The sequence below is a fragment of the Lepus europaeus genome, chromosome 5, assembly GCF_033115175.1.
Source record: "Lepus europaeus isolate LE1 chromosome 5, mLepTim1.pri, whole genome shotgun sequence".
Classification (NCBI taxonomy): Eukaryota; Metazoa; Chordata; class Mammalia; order Lagomorpha; family Leporidae; genus Lepus; species Lepus europaeus.
In genome coordinates, this window is record NC_084831.1 from 156,349,385 (window position 1) to 156,362,434 (window position 13,050).

The 13,050-nt window shown below is 53.3% G+C and overlaps 1 protein-coding gene across 1 annotated transcript in view; it reads right to left on the reverse strand.

Annotated features, from left to right (window-relative positions):
* Window positions 1-13,050, reverse strand: part of TNN (tenascin N) — a 55,808-nt gene that overhangs the window by 11,439 nt on the left and 31,319 nt on the right. The window contains exons 12-15 of the mRNA XM_062190228.1: window positions 10,999-11,262; window positions 8,761-8,891; window positions 7,654-7,786; window positions 7,108-7,259 (exon numbers count right to left, since the gene is read on the reverse strand). Of these exons, the coding sequence (XP_062046212.1) occupies window positions 7,108-7,259; window positions 7,654-7,786; window positions 8,761-8,891; window positions 10,999-11,262 (680 nt within the window). The remainder of the gene's footprint in view (window positions 1-7,107; window positions 7,260-7,653; window positions 7,787-8,760; window positions 8,892-10,998; window positions 11,263-13,050) is intronic.

Here is a 13,050-nt window from a genome sequence, read left to right on the forward strand (position 1 = left end):
CTGGGACTGGAGCCAGCATTCCAATCTGGGATGTTAGAGTTGTAAGTGGAGGCTTAACTTACTGTCCCAAAATGCTGGTCCCTGGTTATTCCATCTATAAATGTTCTTTATGTGTATAGTAGCTTGTAAAGAATTGAAATGTCTAGGAGAAAAGCAGAGAATCTTCCTACACTCAAGAAATTTCAATTCTAGAACCGGGGAGCCTTGGGGAAGTGGCGGCATGGCTGCTACTGCTGGACTGTGTAGGGCAGAACATTCCAGAACTCTGCCAACCCTGACCTGTAACTTTGAACTTCTCTCCAGCTCAATGGGGCCATGTTATATTTATATGCTACCTTTTCCTCATGTAAGTAGTTTGAATATAGGAATTCTTTTTAATTCACTTATTCCTAATATAGCAATTATTTTAATAATTATGGAGAAAAAAGTTCATCCAACAAATATTTATTGAGTATCTACTAGGTAAGAGGCATGATGGGACAATGTTACAAAATGAATAGACCAGAGTGGCCTCTGCCTTCATTGAAGCTAAATGGTAAATGAAACAGCCATGAATTAAATAATCAAACAGTAAAGAAGCAATTAAGATTGAGAGTTATGAGGGAAAGACACAATAGGGAGTGGAACTAGGAAACAGGAAGACCTGGCCAAGGAGCCAGGAAAGCTGCCCTCAGGAAGTGGCTGACAATTATGGGATGTGTAAGAGGTCAGCCTGGAGGGAGGGAGTGCAGGATGCTGGGGCAGCTACGGGCTGATGAGGAAGGAGCGGGAAGAGAGGCTGCAGAGCTGGGCAGGGTCAGTCCTTGTGGGGCCTCACTGGCTGTTGTTGAAGAGCCTGGCGCACTGTGAGAGCAATGGGGTTTCCTGAAGGTTTTTAAGCAGGAAATGACATATTCATATTTACATCTTGACCAGATCCTCAACTTCAGCACAGAGAATGGACTGGCCAGGGACAACAGTGCAGGACAGCCGGCGCCGCGGCTCACTAGGCTAATCCTCCGCCTTGCGGCGCCAGCACACCGGGTTCTAGTCCCGGTCGGGGCACCGGATTCTGTCCCGGTTGCCCCTCTTCCAGGCCAGCTCTCTGCTGTGGCCCAGGAGTGCAGTGGAGGATGGCCCAAGTGCTTGGGCCCTGCACCCCATGGGAGACCAGGAGAAGCACCTGGCTCCTGGCTTCGGATCAGCATGGTGCGCCGGCCGCAGCGGGCCAACCATGGCAGCCATTGGAGGGTGAACCAACGGTAAAGGAAGACCTTTCTCTCTGTCTCTCTCTCTCTCACTGTCCACTCAGCCTGTCAAAAAAAAAAAAGTGCAGGACAGACGACACTGCGGAGTACCAGTGAGAGAGGACAGCAGCTTGGACTGGGGGCTGCCCTGCGGACAGACACAAGTATATAGGGGGGGAGGGGGAGGAGTGCTGTGGTGACAGACAGAAGGTGGAACTGGAAGAGGAGTAAGTCAAGAACGATGCTTGGGTTTGGCTTGCAGACTGATTTCACCGAGCTGTTCCCTGCGATGGGGGAGTCTGAGCAGACAGACTGTGCACGGCGAGCTCCCCGTGCACGTGGCGAGGATGAGCTCTTTCCAAGACGTCCTGAGGAGTGATGGTGACATTGCTGCACCAGAATGTAAGAAAGAGAGACCCAGGGGACTGGCGCTGGCGTACAATGGGTTAAGCTAAGACCTGCAGCGCCGACATCCCGTATGGGTGCCAGTCCTGGCTGCTCCACTGCCCACTTGCCTGGAAAAGCAGTGGAGGATCGCCCAAGTTTTGGGGGCCCTACACCCCTGTGGGTGGACTAGAAGAAGCTCCTGGCTCCTGGTTTAGGCCTGGCACCGTCCCAATTGTTGCAACCATTTGAGGAATAAACCAGTGGATGGAAGATCTCTGTCTCTCCTTGTCTCTCTCTGTAACTCTGCCTCTCAAATAAATAAAGAAGGAAGGCAGGCAGGCAGGCAGGCAGGCAGGCAGGGAGGGAGGCAGGGAGGGAGGGGGGAGAGCGAGCGCCATTAACAAAAAGGATGGGCTCATTGCAGGTAGAGGAGGAACAACTAGAAATGTAGAAGGAAGCTGGCGCCGCGGCTCACTAGGCTAATCCTCTGCCTAGCGGCGCCGGCACCCCGGGTTCTAGTCCTGGTCGGGGCACCAGATTCTGTCCCAGTTGCCCCTCTTCCAGGCCAGCTCTCTGCTGTGGCCAGGGAGTGCAGTGGAGGATGGTCCAAGTGCTTGGGCCCTGCACCCCGTGGGAGACTAGAGGAAGCACCTGGCTCCTGCCATCGGATCAGCGCACTGGCCGCGGCGGCCATTGGAGGGTGAACCAACGGCAAAAGGAAGACCTTTCTCTCTGTCTCTCTCTCTCTCACTGTCCACTCTGCCTGTCAAAAAATAAAGAAAGAAAGAAATGTAGAAGGAACCTGAAAACTATGGAATCATCGAAGCCACAGAGAGAAGGGGTGAGGGCGACAACGCCAAAAACTGATTAGAGGTGCACAGACGTGAGGCCAAGACCTGTCCCTAGGATTCAGCGACGTAGACACCACCAGTGACTCGCACCAGAGCTGTGTTCGCTAGAGGCAAGGGCAGAAGCCCAGCGGAACAGGCACAAGCGTGATGGGCAGTGAGAAACGGAGACGGAACTGGGCACCATTCCACAGGCGGACGCTGCTTTCTTTACAAAAATCTCCCTCTCTGGAGAAGGCAGGCAGTTCCAGTCCGAGTAAATTGGATTCCTTAATACGAAGTAAATTGGAAAAGTACCCAAAAGCTAAGCACACCTGTGCACACTGGTGGAATTGGTAATGCGTAGAATCCTGCAGGACCTTGGAAGACAGCCTGAACGGCAGCCCCGGCTACCTCAGCAAGGACTCCCACCGGCCACAGGCTGCAATAGCGTCTTCCCCTTGTGTTCATTCACACGCAGAGCCCCAACACCAAATCTCATCTCCCTCTTTCCACTCGACTTCACAGCTGTGCCTGGAAGTGGAACAGGCTATCTTGAATTTGGTAAGGTGACGCACCTGATAGCTGTGCCATCTTTACATTTGTCTCTGGGGAGACGCAGGGAGGGAGGAGAGAACGGTGCTCAGAGCTCACGATGCATTCCTTCCGGGGCCTCCCCTGGGCCAGGTCTGCTGGCCCAGAGCTGCTGAACTAAGGCACCAAGGAGCAGGGGAAAATTCTAGGCTCTGAGTCAGACCACAGCCACTTCCTGGCAGGGGTGGGGAGCCAGCAGCCTCCATTCCTGATCCCTGGCCCATGCAGTGTAGGCAGGGGTGGGTGGGGGGAGGAATCTGCCTCCGGGCTGGCTGGCCAGGACTCAGCCAAAACGTGTTCATGTGGGAAAGAATGTGGACGTGGTCCTCACAAACAGGGGCACCCTCCGGTGCCACGCTGTCTCCTCTCTCGTCACACAGCCGTCTTTTAAAATCCACCCGGCCCTCTCCGGGTTTCCTGCGCTCTTCTTCATTCGCTCACTTCTAGAACCGTCGTTTTCCCAGCATCTGTTGTGTGCTGGCTCTGGGGTAGACACACGTGATGCCATTTTGTGGAGGTGAAAGTCCAGAAAAGCAGGCAGCCAGGGCCACGCAGCTGTTACTCAGCGGCTGACGCAGGGATAACACACAAATCTCCCTTCGTGCAATTAGAACGCTTAAACACTCGGGAAAACCTAGCATTTCCTAAACTCTGAGGGTGTGTCAGTTCCCTAGCAAGGTGCCTGTTCACCCCTTTCCTGGGACTCTGCCTGTCCCACAGTCCGTGACATCCTAGGGTGGATGTGGCACCAACGTTTGCTTTCACATCCACTGTCAACTCATATTACCACCACAAGGTCAAGCTCAAATCCAGCGCTTCCACCCTAGGACGGACTCATTACAATGACCTGTGGTCTCCATCTCCAATCAGTGAACGCAGAGCCCTCCCTGGACGGGGGCTCTCCAGTTATATACATAACGCTTCAATTTAACCAGGGAGGCCTCAAAACTGACCCCGGTGATTTAACTCCAAACTTACCAGACGCGTCCTTGGGCCACTTCGTTAACCTGGACGAGCCCCAGCTGTCAGATTAGGATGTTACCAGCCCCTCCGTCAAAAACTCCAGTAGAATCTACCAGGTCATTGTTCACAGCAAATTGTAAGGGATCCAGGCCAGAGCCCGGTGCATGTAGATAAAATAGTTCTCATCTCAATAAAGAATGCTTTGCATTTTATTATAGCAGATTCCCAGTGAACTACTGACCCACAGGGACTACTGAAACACCTCCATCAGGAAGCCCTCCTGGACTCGCCCAGAGTCCAGCCCATTCCCAGTCTAGGGGGCAAAGCACCCTCTAATGAACTGCCTAGGAGTGCCAAAGGCCCCTGGCTGTCGGTCTCAGGGGGAGAAAAATCTATTTGTGTCTGGATAAAGACATGCAAAGATGCCATCCGCGCGAGAGCTTGCTCAGTGCCCTGAACGCCTACATCAAGAAGGCGCACATCGGCACTGTGTCTGCACGCCGTGGGAAGGGCTCTGCCGCCGCCGCTCCGGCTCTGCAGACAGGAGACAGCGATGGGAACAGCGGAGACAGTTAAGTGCTCCCTGATGTGCCTCCCGGCTCCCCGCCAGCAGCCTCAGCCGCCTCGGGCACAGCTCCTCTGGCCTGCTCGTCACATTGGGTTCCTGCTGCCTGGGACAGAGAAACATATCTCCTTAAAAGGATTTTAAAAGCTCAATAAAAAGGAGCAAGGCGCTATAGGTCACCCTGCACTGACAGGAGGATCCAAAACCATGAAAACCGAGCCCTTTCGCCATGGAAACCGTCAGTAAGACAGCTGGTGGAGAGGCCTGGCTGTTTAGTCTAGTGGTTAAGACGCCCACATCCCACCCCAGGGCGTCAGGGTTTGCTTCCCGGCTCTGGTTTCCGATCCCAGCTTCCTGCCATGGTGGATCAGAGCAGGCAGCAGGCAGGTGACAGCTCAAGTCAGGGGGTCCCTAGCCTCCCACGTGGGAGACGGAACTGAGTTCCTGGCTCCTGACCGTGGCCCCGGCCCAGCCCTGGCTGTCGTGGGCATTTGGGGGAGTGAATCAGTGATCGAGATCTCTTTCTCTGGCTCTCTGTCTCACAAATTTAAAGACCTGTCTGACGTTTTCAGGACTCCACGTGACTTCTGGAACATGGAGGCCTTGCGAAGAACCCTACCGTGTCCCGGCAGGGGCATCACCTCCAGAAGTCTGGCTCAGAAAACAAGACTCAGGCGGGGATGGGGGCTGCTGTGGGTTAGAATGCAGAGCGGACTTATTAGTTCTGGAACTGAACTCTGTGTTTGAGTGAGGCTCATTTGCATGGGGGGGAGGTAAAAAGCAAGTTCTTTGAGGTCAAGGATTGAGTCTGTTTGGTTCATGGCTGAATTTCAAGTGTCTGACGCATAGTAGGCACTCAATAAGTATTTGTGCACTAAACCCTGGGTCTCCTGGGTAGACAGGTTGCTAGATTTCTTTCTAAAGGCTGTCCTTGACATATGTCACCTTCCCTATGTGAGCTTGGCTTTCAAAAATGCCACACCAGGCAGCCCAAACACCCCGCCCATGGTCCATCACAGGTACAAAGGCAGGAAATTGGGCTTCAGGCCTAAAGGGACAGAAAGCTTAGAGTTACAATGGTGCTGATGAGAAGCACCTATGGATCTGGTCAAGGGGAAACTGCTCATGCTACATTCTGTCCCTTATCATTGTCAATCAGTCAGGAATTCCTCCCCACCCAATCCCAAGATTGCCCTTCAGCCACCACGGCTGCTGTGCAGGTAATAAGCTTTCTTCGCTGTGGCTCATCAGAAGGTATCGTTTTCTCCACGGTTGCCCAAGCATCCCTGATTTCCCAGGCCTCTGAGTAGGCGTGTAATGAATGCAGCGTGAGCACTGGGAGATCGCGCTGCCTCCTTGCACCACAGGCTGCAAATGCGCAGCAGGTTAGGCTGTGTGCTGGCTTGAGGCCGTGAGCGCCTGTGCCAGTGCAGGCACAGGGAGCTGCGGGCTAGGGGGGATGGAGGATCAGGCCGTAACCGCAAAGGCAGCTTATCACATAACTGGATCAGTAGATGCAATCACACAGGTGTCCTGCGGTTTAAGCAGTGACCCAAGAGAATAAAACCTCCACGCTGAAGAGAAATGGTTAGAACATTGCCCACCCTTCTTTCTTTCAGGCTTCGGTCTTGCAAATCAAAGTCCCAAATGTCTGGCCTCTGTACTGTGGGGCCAGGGTGCTGAACCTGGGCCACAGGCTGCAATGCAAAGGGCTGAGCTCCCAGATGACTGTTTTGGATGAGCTCACATGACCTGCTGGGAAGACCAATGAGTTAGCAGGCTGGAGCCCTGACATCTGGTCCTAGCTGTGTTACTAACCTGCATGACCCAGCTAGGGCATTTCTCTCTGTGAGCCTCACTTTTCCTACCTACAAAATAGGAATAATAAGCCTTTCTTGCTCTAACACTGGTGTGTAAGAGTCATTTTTTTAAGGATATATTTATTTGAAAGGCAGAGTTACAGAGAGAGAGGGAGAGACAGAGAGAGATCTTCAATCCACAGGTTCACACTCCAAATGACTGCAAAGACTGGAGCGGGGCCAATCTGAAGCCAGGAGCCAGGAGCTTCCTCAAGGTCTCCCCCCGTGGGCTCATGTGCCCAAGCACTTGGGTCTTCTTCCACTGCTTTCCCAGGCACATTAGCAGGGAGATGGATTGGAAGTGGAGCATCTGGGACTTGAACCAGCACCCATATGGGATGTTGGCGTCACAGACAACAGCTTATGCCACCGCGCCAGTCTTGCGAGGGTCATGTTTATGAAAGAGATTTGTAGAGGGTGGAGCAGAGGTAATACATTAGATGCAGATAAACCCACAGGCCTTCCTAGTTTCCCACCTGAGTCTACCCAAGCCTGTCTGTAGCAGGTGTTATATACAAGGCTCTGTCCTTACAGTGGGTTGAGATCTGCCTAGAAACAGCTGCAAACCACCACAGCTCCCCACTCCCCTGGACACAGACAAATAGAGAGTCCCCCAAACCCTCCACGGAGCAGCCACGGCGGGCGGGGAAGGCGCTGCGCGGGGCTGCCGGGGCTCTGTGACTCACTATCCAGCCGCCGCCATCCGTGTCCATGTCACAGTACACCTGCAGGGGCCGGTTGGGGTCGCCGTTCAGGTAGATGGTGTAGAGGCCGCTGGCGGCATTGCTGTTCTGCTGAACCTGGGTGCAGTCCGAAGGGTGTGGAAACCTCGCATCAACTGGGAGCCGAGCAGAACGGTTTCGTTAGAAGGGCAGTGGGAAGCTTTCATAATCGCCTACGAGTTTGCTTCCTCCAACTTTTCACCCCGTCTTCATTCCTCGCTCACTCTGCTCCTCTCAAGCTCTCTAAATGCACCAGGGTTAAGGTCAAGCTCACATCACCTCTTCCCCCAAGCCAACTCCCCCACAAAGTAACACTTGGCTCCTCTCCCCTCTTCCGTCTCTCCGCTGCGACATGGGTTTCTCTTGAACCCATGAGCCCATTTTCACGGCTCCCCGCTGAGAGAAATCTCCGACTCTGGACCTACTTGCAGCACCCTGAACACCCTGCCTTGCTTCTCCCACGTGTGCTGTCTGCCGCGTTGTCATTCAGAGAGCAGGAGGACAGGGTACCTGTGGAGAGGGTGGCGGAGACAGTCTTGCTCCGGCGCTCCCCCTTGAAGGCGACCAAGGAGACGGGGTAGGTGATGCCATGCTCAAGGTCTTGCAGCTCAAACCTCTGCTCGCCTCTTCGAAGCTGCACCTCCTACCAGGAAAGGAAGGGCAGGCGGCGACTCAAGCCCTGGCTCGCCACATGTCAACGGCACTGCCCGGTGCTGACGGCACAAGCTCTCTGAGGGCTCAGGAGCAGCCCAGGACCCCTTGGAGTCCCGGTCACTTCTCGGGAGTGCCGTGCCATGGAGATTCGGCATCACCGGGTGTACCAGCCGAGAACACTGCCACTTCAGGAGCTCTGGCCAGGGTTCCTGGGACTTCCGCTTTCACACGGGGCACGGACTTCAGCCACCAGGGGCAACAAGAGGTTGGCAGGCTAAGGAGTTGTTAAAGGGAGGAGTGAAACTGGCCCCTGATGTCTGTGGGACATGGTGATAGCTGGTATGGCCGTGAACTTCTTTCTGAACCTGTGTTACTCCTCTATAAACACAGGACTAACTTTCCTAGCTGGGTCACCATAAGCATAATTGAGATGTGAATAATCAAAGTACCCCTCCCATTTTTCTCTCCTCCTTCTTTCTCCCCCACCAAAGAAGAGAAAAATGATCATTTTCCTTTGGGACAAAGTTTTGAAAATGTTGCTGGCCTCCAGGTTGCAAGGGGAGACAGACCCTTTGAAACAGGGTGAAGCTGTTCATTCAGTATTTACTGAGTAGCTCACAGGTGCCAAGCTCTGACTTGAGCAACTGGGATAAAGCAATAAACAAAATAGGCAAAAATTCCCTTCTCTTTATCAGGGGAGACCAGCAGTAAGCAAATTAACCTGCTGCAGATACACAGCCAGCAAATATGCATTGGTCAGCTGGGAACAGCCACAAAGGGTTGTCCTCGTGTGAGACCACGGGGTTCACAAATGACCGTGTGTAGCACTGTCCCCTGCACATGGCAGGTGAGCATAGGAGCCCACTGAGAGAGCAGATGGCCATGCGACCCATCAAGTTGACCGACCCCACTCCGAGGCTGCAAAGAGAAGGCCCAAGAGAAAAGACAAGGGAGTCGCAGTACCTTCACCGTGCCGTTAGGGAGCTGGTAGGTGAGTATGTAGCCATCGATCTGAGCCAAGGGAGGCATCCAGGTCAGGACCCCACCAGACTGGGTTACAGCAAACGGACGGAAGTTTTTCGGAGGGTCAATTTCTGTACATAAAAAGTCAGGTCAACCAAGGCAAGGTCATTTTTGACGTATGAGAAATTACTACATTTTCTCCCTCCAGTCTCCTGTTTCTCTTCCTCCCTCCAACAAGCAGCAGGCCCCGTTCTTCCTTGCCAAGCAGCCTTCCTGACCTTCGCTGCTATATGAACACTCACTGAGGACAAGAGGATTAAGGAACAGGGCGTCTGATGGGTCCCAGAGCGGGAGAAGCCAGTCCTCCACCTGCAGCTTCCCAGAGAGTGGGGGGGATAAGAGTGGTCTACATCAGCACGTGGGTGCTCACAGGTGGCAGGGCTGCCCAGCTGATGTGGAAAGATGAGAGAGCACAGATCTGGAGGGCTCCACGCATGGGTGACTCAGCAAACAGCTGGAGGGCTCCACGCATGGGTGACTCAGCAAACAGCTGGAGGGCTCCACGCATGGAGACGGGCGACTCAGCAAACAGCTGCCTGGGAGGACATCTGAAACACAGATGGGCCTCCCGCAGCTCGCGCTGGGAAAGTACCCAAGACCCACCTGCAGCTCCGAGGAGCAGACAGGACCCTACACGGACTGAGATTTCTGACCGACGTGCAGAACAGGGGCTGATGATGGAGGGTAAGTTGGTAGAGAATTATAAAGCTATGCCTCTTACCTACCATAGGAACACAGAGGCGTATTCCACACATATCTAAGTGTGTGGCCCTAGACGCACATCCAGGAGAGGGACAGGAGAGGGGGCAGCACTTGTCTAAAGGACGTGAGCGGGGGGAGGGAGGCAGCAGAGAGCCTTCTAGAAGAATCTCCATGGCTCCCTACCCAAACAGCAGAGGGAACTTGTGGGCGCGTGAGAATGCGTGATAGACCAGGACAGAAACACTCACCAACATCGTAATAACTGGTCAGGCGGCTCATTTTTTTTTAACCAAATAAGACATGAATGGAAAATTCCACTTTGAAAAAGAAATCATCATAGACGGTGATTTTAATTTAGAAGTTCCCAAAGAGACGTCTCCAAGCTATTTTCTCCCCAGTAGCATTTCAGTTGAGAACTGAATTGCAGCATTTTAATAGAAATCAGACAGCTGTTGTTTTGAATTAGGGTGTTTTGACAAATTTTGAGTTTCTGTAATATCAGCTTGGTTTGATTTTCTGAAGCATAACATCTGGCATGGATTTGATTCTACCCATCACACGGAAAAATTGAATTTCCTGTTTGCAAAATCAAAGCAAGACTGCAACTATTTAAGTAGCTAAAGCTCACTTTTGCCACCTCTTTGATTGCTTATGGATCCCCAGTTGCAGAGGGTGGGGGTTGGTTTAAGAAAAATGTAGAAAGATGATACTCTCATTATTGTTGTCTTTAAAATTAGAAAAAGAAAAGATAAAGAAGAAAGAGAGGAAAGAAAGTGCAAAGGAGAGAAGGAGCAACAGAGAACGGAGTGGAGGGGGGAAGGTAGGAGGTCCCAGCCAGTGGCTGCCCCTGGAGAGCCACACTAGGTACCAAGGCATCTGGGATGAGAAAACGGCAAAATCTCAACATACTTTTTTCCAGTTTGAAGATTTTTCCCATAAGCATAAATGAATTTGGGGATTAAAAATACTGGCTAATTTTAATTAATAAAAATCATGAAGAAATTCAAGGCATGTGTAACTTGCTGCACTGGACCCAGAGGGGATGGGCCGGCCCCTTCTGCACGCCCAGGTGTGACCTGATTGACCTTGGCGTTGGAGAGAAGGCCCCCACGTACACAAAATCCACATGGCCCGGGCACCTGTAAGCATCACCTGGGGATGGCAGGGAGGAATGGTTCCACCATCGGCCCCTTGCCAGACAAGAAAACCAAAGAGGCTCCTGCCTGTCTCTCTGGGCAGAGGGCCTGAGAGCTGGCTGAGGGCAGCCTCCTAGGCTCATCTGTCACACCACTACCCTACACTCTGACACCTCATCCGAAGGTCACAGCAACATATCGCTGCTCCAAGGCCCAAGGGAACCATACTGATGACCATCCTCGCAGGAGGCCAGCACCCTGCCTGCTCCCCTCCCCACCCAGTCCTGCACTCTTCCCTGGTAAGTGTGGAGGTTCCCCGGTCCCAGCCCCGTCCAGTTACCTGTCAGGGCCTTGGTGTCGGCCTTCTTGCTGTCCCGGCTCCCCTTCTTAGCCCACACGTGGACCGTGTACTCCACGCCCGGCCTCAGGCCCGTGAGCACCGTGCTGCTCCGCTCCTTGCCCACCGGCACCTCCTTGCTCTCGCCGTCGGCAGAGGTGTAGCGCACCACGTACCTGTCGATGTTGGCCCGCACCGGGTCCCAGGACACGGTGGCCGTGTTCTCTGTCACCCAGTTGGTCACCAGGTTTTTGGGGCTGTCGATTTCTTTTTCAAAAGATTTAGACAAAACTGGACTTCAGAACCAAGACAGGGCATCCGTACACCCAATCACCCTCCACTCCGGTCATGGTGAGGGACGGTATTAACCCGCTTAAAACAGGAGTAAGAGGCCCCCCGGACAATGGAGGACAAACCACTGGGCGTGCAAAGGAATCAGACCTTCTCCACGGTTATCAATAGAGAAGGCTCCTGTTTACACAAAAGCAATCAAAGTCTCCCTGAGCCATGAGCTAAGCCCCCAAGGCTGCCATTGCGACCATCTCTCTCCTGACCCCCAGGGTTCCTAGTTGCTTTGTTTCACAGAATTTGAGGGCTGAGAAGTTCTATCTGCCAATCGGCTTCACTTCTAACGAAGGGAGTGGAGACCCAGAGAAAAGCAGCCTTGTCCACGCTCCCGCGTCTTCCTGCACTGAAACCAAGCCTAGACGCCTTGTAGGCTGTGTTCCGAGTTTGGAGGCCTCCCCCTTCTCGAGGACTTCATGCCTTCTCATCTGCTCGCTCTCTCCCGCATCGCCAGCTTCTCCACCACCCGGCCCAGTCGGGCGAGCTCTCGGCTCTCTCCTCCCTTCCCTTCTATTTCTCTGCACCCACATTAATTACCCATCCGGAGAGAAGCCTGCATACCTTACCTTCACCACACTCACATGCACCTGTCCTGCACCTCACCATGAACCCTGCTGCTCCAGGTCGCCAGCAACCTTCGTGCTGTCACATCTGGGGACACCTGCCATCCTCGCTTCACTCAGCTCCTCAGTGGCAGCTTCGAGAACTGACTCACTGTCCCCCTAAACACTCTCCACCCTTGGCTTCTGTGACCACGCACTCCACGGACTTCCCTCCTAACTCGTGGGCCCCTCCTCCGCACCAGCCCTTCGTCAGCAACCTCCAGTGTTGCGAAGCCCCCTCTCTCTCTCCATTTCTCTCCAGGCAACCTCCCTATGACCACAGCCTGAATAGCAGATGGATGCTCACGGATCAATTCTGAGCCGCTGACTTGCATCTAAACTGCCTCTCCCTGCAGTGCCTGGCCTATCCAGACACTCAGTTAATACTGGTGGAATCAATAAATAAATCGTTCGATTATTCAAGGGATCTCACACACATCTCAGACTTCAATATTTAAGTCTTAACAGCCCTTCCCAAATGTATTGATCCCTCTCAGTCCCTCCTCTCAAAAATGGTGCCCTATCTCCCATGCTGCTTATATCAGAGACACGGTGATTTTCTCCTTACCCCACACCCCAGCCATCAGTGAGTCCTGCCGTCCATACCTCCACTAAGTCCCCAGACCTCCCTCTTCTCTGACCCTGCTGCTGGCCAGGTCAGCATCAGCTCTCACTGAGACCAGCGTCTTTGCTGACCTGCCCACTTCCGTCCTTGTCCTCTCTCCTCCTTGCTCTCCTCGCTGGCCCGTTTAATGTTTTCAAAAGAACACTGCGTCGTGCCCCTCTTCTGTTAAATGCTGGCGCGCTTCCACATTTAGGCAGCACACAGGCCTGTATGGCCCGGCCTCCTGGTCCTTCCCATAACATCCCATGTTACACTTGCTCTCTCCCCTGCGATGGCCCAGTGACACAGCCTCGTCCCAGTTCTTCAACCACCTTACTCCTCTTCCAGCTTAGCACCATCACCCCTACGCTTCCCCCCAGCAGAAATGGCTCGTTTTCCCCAAAATCCATTCTCCCCCTCTGTCCAGTAGACCTCTCTGGAATGATGAGAACCTCCCATAATCCGCACTTGTCCAGTACAGTGTGGCGACTGACCATTTCAAGT